Raw genomic sequence first — 10,164 nt, 5'->3', positions numbered from 1 at the left:
TGGAACTTTACACCCCTAATTGAAATCCAGTGGAACCAACTGCTGACAGAAGTCACCTAATTAGGGTAAATAGGGTCCACCTGTGTGTAATTTAATCTCAGTAGAAGCCCACAGAGGTTTGTTAGAGAACATTAGTGAACAAACAGCATCACACCAAGTTTAAACCAAGGTTAGGTTATACACTATAAAAAAATATCCCAAGCTTTGAGCATCTCATGCATCACTGTTTAATACATCATCTGAAAATGGAAAGCGTATGGCAGAACTGCAAACCAACCAAGACATGGACCACTGACCACGACGCCACCATGTCGCCCTCAAATATAATATAGATAAATAGATAGATGCGACTCTGGTCGGAAATAAATTATGACCTTGTCTGTGCTTATTAAGTATATTATTTATTAAAAATATTAGTATGTTTAACCTTTTTATTGACAATGTACAAGTTAAGTGCGTTTCACTACATGTCCACTGGGCGGCGCTGCTACAGTTCAACCGGCGAAGAAGGAGAAGACGGTGTTACAGTAAAATGCTTCCCCGGGAAACCCGAAAGAAAACGTTGTTCGTGTTGCGCCTGCTGTTCATTTATAAACACGACCAGCGAGAGCAAAACTCAGATGTTTAAATGTAGTCTGAATGTTTATGTTATTGTAAAATAAAGGCGCAGAAAGACAGGTAAAAAAAAAAAAATCTGCTTATGATTTAATTAGCTGTAGAATGGATTATTTTTAAACGTTAGTTAATTCCCGGAACTACATAGTCAGGCTGCTCTTTAGTTCCCAATTTGAGATTTTAATTAAACCTTGTTTCCAGTCATTAATTCTGTATTGGGTTAGTTACTGCTAGTTTGTGTGTGTGTGTGTGTGTATACATATGTGTGTGTGTATGTATACATATATATGTGTGTGTGTATGTATACATATATGTGTGTGTGTGTGTGTGTATGTATACATATATATGTGTGTGTGTATGTATACATATATATCTGTGTATGTATACATATATATCTGTGTATGTATATATATATATGTGTGTGTGTGTATATATATATTAGTGCTGTCAAAATTAGTGCGTTAACGCATGCGATTAATTTGAAATATTTAATGCATTAAAAAAAATTAACGCGGTTGCAGTTTTTTTTATTTCCTGTTGTGGCCGACGTGTGTTCAACGTGCAAAGAAGTATGGATAAGACCAAGGAAGGACTTTTAGACGGAAGGTTTCAGTATAAAACTCTGCCGGATGGTTCTGTGGGTAAAACAAAAGTAATCTGTACATTTTGCAAAGCCGAATTTAAATACCAGAGAAGTAATTCGTCTTTGACATATCACTTAAAAGCAAAACACCCCACCGAAACAATCTCTACAGGGCCTCGCCAATGTAAATTGCATTGATTGTTTTGAAATTCAAATGACACAAATGGCACATACCTGTGTTTTTATTTCTGTAATAAATATGGCTTTCAAGCCAACAGTTAATTTGGAGAATATTGATGGTTTATTGCAGGTATGTTGTTTACATGAGAAAATCTGTGTTACAAGTTAAACAAAAATTCCAATAAACAATCATATTTGAATTTAAATAGTTTCATTGTCTTGAGTTTACATTAATTATTTACATTTAAATATCCAAAAAGTTTCAGTCTTTTAATTGTGATTAATCGCGATTAATTGCAAAAAATTGTGCGATTAATTAGTTAATTTTTTTTAATCGATTGACAGCACTAATATATATGTGTGTGTGTGTGTATGTATGTATGTATGTATGTATGTATATAGATAGTTTGTGTGTGTAAGTTACAGTAGTTTATAAATGAGATTAACCTTGTTAAATAAATCTGCTTCACAGTGAATTATCTCTTCCAGTTTCTCTGGCAGTGATGGATCCCCTGAACAGTCTCTCTAACTTCGAGTCAGAGATTGAGTCTGATGGACAGGGCTCGTATTCCCTCTTTCCTGCTCTGGACAACATATCTAGTCTGGCAGGAGCACCAGAGACTCTGGAAAAGTGAGTGTGGGTTATAACCCTGAGGTTACACTGAAAAAAGCAGAGATGTTCCCTCAAAACATTGTGAATTACCATATGGTAGAAAGTAAGTTCTGTTTAATTTGCAGGAATTTATCCCAGACAGTGCATTCTAAGGTTAAAGGTGAGATTCAGTGACTTTGTGGTGAAAAAATCCCGTTCAGTAAGCACTCTGTCCTGGTTAAAGTCGCATTGGATGCATTGGAGTTGCACATTCAGGACAGGAAACAAAAAAAAAAACCTTGAGGAAACACGGACAGATACCACATACCACATAGTTGGTCAGGTCTAGGCTTAGCAACATTGCGTGGCAAAAAAAAAAAAACTGATGCAGGATGACCAGGTTATTAAATCTGTGGAGTTTTTCTTCCCTGATTAAATTGTAAAAGAGAGGTGTTAAAGGAGGTCAAAAGAGTTATTGATGTGTTTCTGTGACTTATTTTTTTTGCCTCTTTAAAGTGAACCACCAGGAGAAGTTGTCGACAAACCTAACCTCACATGGCTTGATGCTGCCCAGGTCAGATTTCATTAGTTTAGTTATTTATGAACTAAATATCACCAGATATAAATATAAAATCACAAAAACGTTGCAGTGAGCGACATCTTTGATCCATTATCAATCTCACTTTTTAGATTGTTCTTGAAGAAGCAGGACGTCCGATGCACATCAAGGAGATCAAGCAGATGATCATCGCTCGGGGATTGGTGCAGTCGAAGTATGAAAGTCTGTTTATTCTCTTCGTATTTCATATATGAAGGCTTTTTTTGTTAGTTTAAGCTTAAGTTGTAAAAAGACATGTTCTGTTTCTAGTGCAAAGTCCAGCCTCGAGGCGGTGATGTACCGTGAGGTAAGAAATTTATCCGTCATTCCACTTCAGCGTTAAAGCACTCCATCAGAGATCCATGATCATGGCCATTTCATCTACATGCATTTGCTTTCTTTTTATGATGTCTGGACTGTTTATTTGTTTCGATTTGCCTTTTTTTATGTTGATAAATGAAGCTGTGAGCAGAAAGTGGTGTCAGGGTATATCGGAGAAGAGGAATTTTTTAAAGTGTAGCTGTAGCACTGGCTTCAGTATCACACTGTATTTCAGACTCAGAAAGGGAGCAGGCGCTTCAAGAGGATTGAGAACAGAAACGGAGTCTTTGCTCTCATGGTGAGTTCGTCCTGAGTGTATCTGAGCTTCTGATCTGAATCAAATGGGGCCAAAAACCACAACAAAAAAAAAAGATGTGTCCAAGTGTAAATCTAGTGATGCCAGTAAAGGAAGAGTGTTTGATTTTTAAAGTTGTCTTATCGTAGTTTGTTCACCCCCCATGTCAGTTTTTTTTAAATCACTGTTAGATGTCATTCATATCATCACATAAAGTCCACAATAATGTTTAGTACATTTGGACACTTTTCATTTGTGTATATATATATATATATATATATATATATTTTTTTTTTTTTTTTGTCTTATGCACTCAGACTGATGAGGAGAGACAGCAGACTCTGCAGGCCTTTTCCACTCAATCAGCCTTCTCGAGCTCGGGTTCTTCTCTGCCCTCTGGTTCTCCTCACCGTCACTCCGAGCACAGGCCTAAAGTCAAAAAGGCTGTTCGCAAAAACCAGAATGAGAAGTACAGGCTCAAGTACCTCCGTCTCCGGAAGGCTGCTCGCGCCATGATTTTTGTAAGTAGAGTCCTCAGATGGTCCGAATGCTTCAAAACAAATTGTTTATTCATCAGGAAGTGTGTAGATACGATTAAGTTTAGAAAAAAAACATGAGTTCTGCTGAAGCTTATGTGCAGTGGGGTTTAAAAAAAAATAAATAAAAAAATTTTGGCTTATAGGAGAACGCAGCTCTAGGTGATGAGGTCGCCCGCTTGGAGGAGAAGTTTGTTCGGGCAAAAGAAGAAAGGAGGTGAGTACATTTATTTAGACTGAAGATCGTCCTCTCAGGAACATTGACGTAAGACCTAATGAAAGTGTTCTTCCAAGAATAATACGACACAAGCTCTCGCAGGAGGCGCTTACCTTGTTTTAAAGTGGTTTTTACGGTATTTACTGTGTTTATCGAACTCCGAATCAAAGTGAAATTAATGAAGGAGGGGACGGAGCTGAAAACATAATTTAAAATATGAAGAAAGGAACAACGTGATAAACTGCGGAAATCAGTCAAGCCTGGGAACCACTTAGCTTGTGCAGAATGAAGGTATATAAATATATAAAACTAACTGGATTAACCACATACAGAGAGAGACTGTTGTGTCCAAACAAAAGCGTACTTTTAGCTTGTAAGTTCTTTTATTTTCCACCTCTATAGAATCGTCCAAAAGTTAAATTGGAATTATTTGAAGGGTACTTTTAAAGAATGTTTAAATAGTTGAAACGTTGTCTATATTTGGGTATCTTATTTTTCAAGCATTTTATTGTAAAATGACATACCACAAAAAAAAAATTCTTTAAGCCAGAGGATTTTCAGACATTTTGCCAAAAAATAAAAAAATTAAAAAAATATATATATATATATCTCGAGAAAGAGAAACATGTAGTTGGAATATTTTCCTCTGAGGGCAAACTGATCACTTTCCACACCCTGGTTTGTTCCTCCTGAACAGAACGATAGCTATAACAGATTGCCAAACCAATTGTGTTCCTCCAGGTTTTTGTTGAAGACTCTATTGCAGTACCAGTCGTTGGCAGAAGGTGAGCTACTCCCAACCCCTGGGAGCAGTACACACCCTCCTGCCTCTTTCAGCTCCACTGCAGCAGGGGGCGCTGCCTTACCCACTAGCCAAAGCCAGGCTTCTGGTGCTTCAGCGGCTGATGATGGCCTTCTGAAGAAACCCAAGAAAGAACGAAAGGAGCGAGGGAAGGAGAACGGAAGAGAAGAAGGTGAGAGTGGATCCCAACGTTTCTGTTTTACTGAAACCTGGTTTTGATTCACTGCCGTACGTGTCAGAAATTGCTTGTGTTGGATTATAAAGATGTATTTTTCCTCACTTTGTTCTTTTTAATCCAGAACTGAATAGTTAAATATTCAGTGTGTGTAGGTAGTGGGATTATTTTTTTTTTTGGCGCCTACTCATTTTGTTTATGCTTTTCCTCTCAGGGACCAAAAAGATATCCAAGAAAAGAAAAGTGGCTGAGGGTGGTATGCGTAAACTGGTCCAGCCCATCCCACTGGACTCCTCCGGCAGGCCTGTCTTTCCCATCGTTTTAGGAGGACTGACTGTCTACAGCCTGGGCGAGGTAAGCTTCCACCATTTCCTCACTTTAGCATGAACAGGGTTTTAGTTTGTACCATGGTACGATGTGTCAGTGGGAAAAAAAAACATAAGATATTGTACAGGTAGTTCCCTACTTACAAAAAAGTTCTGTTCTTAAGTCATAGTTTTATGTGCCTTTGACATAAATGTATAGTAACACGGATACAGTACCAATCCACTTTGCTAAATCTTTGTCCCCCTTCCCTACACTAAACCATAACCGTGCCCAATGAAAAAAAATCTCACAGTAAATTGTAACAGTGTTGTCTCAGCGCCTTTAAATCGCAAGGGTAAGCCTGGACGCCATTTTGTCTTAGAGGATAATCAATTAGGATTATTCGCCGTCAGGACAACTTTACAGGACCACTTTCCTTTATCGTGCTCTCGGACTGATTGATTAAAACCGGTCAAAGCCGACTAATTTCTCCCGCACCTCCACACTATACCGGACTTTAGACATTTTATACATTCACTTACACACTGAAAATATTCTATATAATTGTAAATATTATCTGGTGCACTGCAGTGTCTATTTTTTGTACAATACGTCTGAGCTACTTCTGCGAATGTTTGTAAAACTATCTTGCGGAAATGTTTGTATCTGCGGAAATTCGTAACTCGAATGTTTGTAGGTTGGGGACTACCTGTACATTATTCTAATTCACAATACGACAACTGACGAGTGAAGTAAATAACATTTGCATCCTACATGGGCACTGGAAGTGGGTGGGATAGGAAACAGCAAGTGAACATTTTGTCCCTAAAGTTGATGAAGAAAAAAATTTGCAAGTGTAAGGATCTGAGGGGTAAATTGTGATGAGCATCTGAACACAGAGCAATGGAAGAAAGCAGCCTGAATGGATGAGTCACATTTTCTTTTACATTAGGCGGATGGTCGTGTGCAGACACACACACACACACACACACACACACACACACACACACACACACACACACACACACATACACACACAAAAAATGAGAGTTCACTGTTCACTGCACTGTTGAATAATTGTGTTTTGTCCAAAATAAAGAGCAGCTGAAGAATGTTGGTGTGTGTTCTTAGATCATCACAGATAGAGCTCTCTTCCATGATGATGGCGCCATTTACCCTGTAGGCTTCTGTAGCACACGAGTATTTGCCAGCGTGAAGAACCCAGAGCAGCAGTGCCTCTACACCTGTCAGATTAAAGATGGCAACCAGGGACCACAGGTACTGTACATACTGTACTCAGGCACACATGTTCGTATTAAAGCCATCATGTACACACATGCCAAATGGCATATTAACTGTTATCTTTTCATTATAAAAGCTTTGTATCTATCAGTGTGGTGACAGTGGCTTGAATTGTGATCATATAAGGTGTATGAAAAAAAAAAACGTGTTGTTGTTGTGGTTGCAGTTTGAGATCGTGCCTGAAGACGACCCACAGAACGCCATTGTGGCCTCGTCAGCTCTGAGCTGCCATACAGAGCTACTGAAAGCCATCGCTGCCAAGAGGTCAACATCAACACTCTGTTTACACAGCAGAGAAAATCTGATTTTTTTCCTGTGTCCAGCCCTAATTTGGGTGTTTGGAATGTAGTTGCATTAGATTCATATAATAACGTTGTGTTTTTTATATAAAGGACAACAGTGCATATGCTGGTAAGTGGTATCAAATGGTAAACTAAGTGGGGCAGTGGTGGCTCATACGGTTAAGGCACAGGGTTACTAAACAGGTAGGCCAGGGGTTTAAGAAACGGCTCTGCCTAAGCATCATGTGATGGCAGTGTCAAGCTCTTGAGCAAGGGCCTTAACCCTTGTATCCTGGCTGATACTACGCTCTGCCCCCTGCTTACTTACTGGGATATGTGGGAAAAAAATCATTTCACTGTGGTATAAAGTACACGTGACAAATAACCGAATCTAATCTAATAATAATTAAACTGTCCAGTAGATGTCTCGTGATTACAGTGGAACCTCGGATTACGAGCATAATTCGTTCTGAAACCGGGCTTATATTCCAAAACACTCGTAAACCAAATTTAATTTTCCCATAAGAAATAAAGGAAACTAAAATTATTCGTTCCACAGCCCAAAAACATAAATACATAAAACTAGTTAACACAAAATATAAAACAAATTAACCTGCACTTTATTAAAAAATAAATCCCGACAGATAAGTGTTTCCGTTTGTGCACGCTGTGTATGTGTTTGAATCTAAAGTAAGCTCCCCTTTCCCCCTTCTCGTTTTACACAGTTACCCTTTCTTTACGTGTGCAATGACGCACACACAGACCAGTGAGAGACACTATTACAGCGCACTAAGACCCAGCAGGGGATACGATTACCCACAATTCCGCAGCGCAAGAAAAAGAAAAAAACGTTGGCTAAGTGATCACGTGATCATGTACAAACAAATGCATGCGTGATATATAATACTTGGTACTTGTAAACCAAGACTTGTTTGTTTTCCAAGTCAAAATTTATTACAAATCTTTGCTCATCTTGCGGAACAGTCGCAGTCCGAGGTTTCACTGTATTATTTTTTTCTTTCTGGCAATTCATGTATTACACTACCTCCGAAATCAAGTATTTAAAGAACGTTTGAAGGTCAGATTGGACATGTTCAAGAGGACAGATTGTCAATATATATCGGGACGGATACTAAGGACTGAGGTCTAGAGGAGATTTATAGATGCAGTGAAAGAGGACATGAAGTTAGTCGGTGTGAGAGAAGAGCATGCAAAGTATAGGGTTAGATGGAGGCAGCTGATTCACTGTGGCGACCCCTGAAAGGGAACAGCCGAAAGACCTCAAATGTAACCGAAAGATTTTGCGTTTGAGGTAGTAAAATGTTACAGTTCCTTTATATTCCTACAGATGGTGTGTTCTAGGGTATTTACACGTCGGCAAGCAGAGCGTTGTCCTGCAATCCTGCGTTGTATAAGCAAATTTGCCAAGTTTGTTTAGAATTGGAACTAAATAATATTGAATTGGGCTACTAACAGAATCGCAATATTAACCGAATCAGCACCTGGGTATCGTGATAATATTGTTTCAGGTGGTACCTGGTTAATCTCATCCCTACTGTTCAGCCATGGTTCCAAACACATTTCTTTAAATACAGTTTGTCAGTTCAGTTTGTACAGAAACACTAAACAAAAAAATATATAAATTTGAGCTGTCTGCATGCATAAAGTCCTGAGAGTTATGTGAGAGTTAAATATTCTTGAATTTGATTGGAAATCAAATGGAAGTTGATGAACAGTTCCAGTCACAGGTTTATAGTAACCCCTTTTTATTCCTTTTTATTTTTCTACACCATGACAACTTGTGTGTTTGTTTATTTTCTGCTTAAACCTTTGTAGTCAAACTTTTTCTTTTTTTTTCTTTCACAGAGGCAAGCCTTTGACCAGCATCATCCCCAACGGTGCGGACTTCTTCGGTTTCTCAGACCCGACCATTCAGAACCTGATTCAAAGCTGTCCTGGCGCTCGCAAGTGCAGCAAGTCAGTTTGCACATCTCTATCTTTTAGGGTCTCCATTAAATTAAAGTTAGTCTAAAGTCTGGACTCCATGAACATGTCTGAAGATCGGTGTTTCTGTGTTTAAGTTATCAGTGGGTGCGCTTCGAGGTGTGTCGACTCGGAGAAGGACAGGCCTCTCACGCGCTGTCCGAGGATGATGCGTCTGTGAATTTCGAAGCATTTCAGCGCCTGCTGCATTGCGAGGATACTGGGAGTGGTCAGGGTCTGTCTACTGACCAGAGCAATACAGGTGAGCCGAACACAACTGTATAATAAAACAGTGTGACCCATTAACTCAAGAGAACAGGTAATATCATTGTAGACCTGTAATGTAAATTGAAATTAGATCCTGACCTTGATTTAATATTTATCAAGATTTATGACGTGAGGAAATAAAATGATTTTATATATATATATATGCGCGCTGCTTTTCTTTGATTTCATTTTAAACATGGTTTGTTTTTTTTATTATTTCATAAAGAACTAAAAAATATTTTTGTCCTATAGTGCGACCCACACAAACCGGCGTTTCATCACATCAACACTTACTGAGTTCAGCATCTCTACAGACACCTACATGTGGCCCTCTCTCCAGCACCTGACCTGACCCTACTAAAAAATTTGGACCTGGAACCCAGAAATAAGTGGATTGAACAGGGTTGGCTTGTTGAGGCTGGATGTCTGGTGGCTCAGAAACTTTAGCTTATCTGTCTGAGTGATTGTGTTGTACAGCCATAGGAGTGCACTCGCTACACTCAGCAACAAGCTATTGTCTTTTGTTTTAATCCTGTACATACTGTATATCCCTATGTATTACATTAACTGTTTCAAATTTGTGTAAGTCATCTCTGATTATCTTCACAAGTTGTGATTAAACAGTATTTTGTAAAAAGAGTGCGTATAATTAAAAAAAAAAAATTATTTTATATCATCTGAATGATTGAGTGAGAACTGAGTGCAGAGAATAAATTTCGCTCCATGTTTTTTTTAAACTTGTACTAAAAGCCTCAGAGAGATAATGCATTTTTTTCAGCCAATCAGAACGCAGGGGCTCAAATGTCCATGTTCGGGACCTTTTTGAACATTTTCCCTCTGATTTTCATAGGGTGGTTAATTCAGATGATATCCTCATTATATAGCAACATACAAAGGGCGTTCAAGTCAAAGTAGGACTTCTCATGAATGAAGGCGTAAAATTGATTGACATTTACAGAAAACCTTAAGCACAGTACGGCAATGAGACTCCAAGCTGCAGTAAAACATTTGAATGATGTATTTTAAAGAAGGTTGGACATCGCAGTTATTTCTATTAATATTCAGCACCTGATCCTTAAAAATTAAAGATAACTTGTCGCTAACTTGCAGA

At 38.5% G+C, this 10,164-nt stretch overlaps 1 protein-coding gene across 1 annotated transcript; it reads left to right on the top strand.

Moving 5' to 3' along the window:
* Nucleotides 1-546: 546 nt before the first annotated feature.
* Nucleotides 547-9,690, top strand: tbrg1 (transforming growth factor beta regulator 1). The gene is made up of 15 exons (XM_053501183.1): nt 547-678; nt 1,851-2,009; nt 2,487-2,544; nt 2,661-2,743; nt 2,839-2,875; nt 3,125-3,187; nt 3,502-3,705; nt 3,867-3,937; nt 4,679-4,911; nt 5,129-5,268; nt 6,352-6,498; nt 6,689-6,786; nt 8,670-8,780; nt 8,885-9,048; nt 9,306-9,690. The coding sequence occupies exons 2-15, from the start codon at nt 1,882-1,884 to the stop codon at nt 9,398-9,400; spliced, it is 1,632 nt and encodes a 543-aa protein (XP_053357158.1). The 5' UTR covers nt 547-678; nt 1,851-1,881; the 3' UTR covers nt 9,401-9,690.
* Nucleotides 9,691-10,164: the final 474 nt, after the last annotated feature.

This window comes from Clarias gariepinus, chromosome 7 (genome assembly GCF_024256425.1).
Source record: "Clarias gariepinus isolate MV-2021 ecotype Netherlands chromosome 7, CGAR_prim_01v2, whole genome shotgun sequence".
Classification (NCBI taxonomy): Eukaryota; Metazoa; Chordata; class Actinopteri; order Siluriformes; family Clariidae; genus Clarias; species Clarias gariepinus.
The sequence above is the reverse complement of the archived record's forward strand: the minus strand, read 5'-3'. Positions and strand labels throughout refer to the sequence as shown.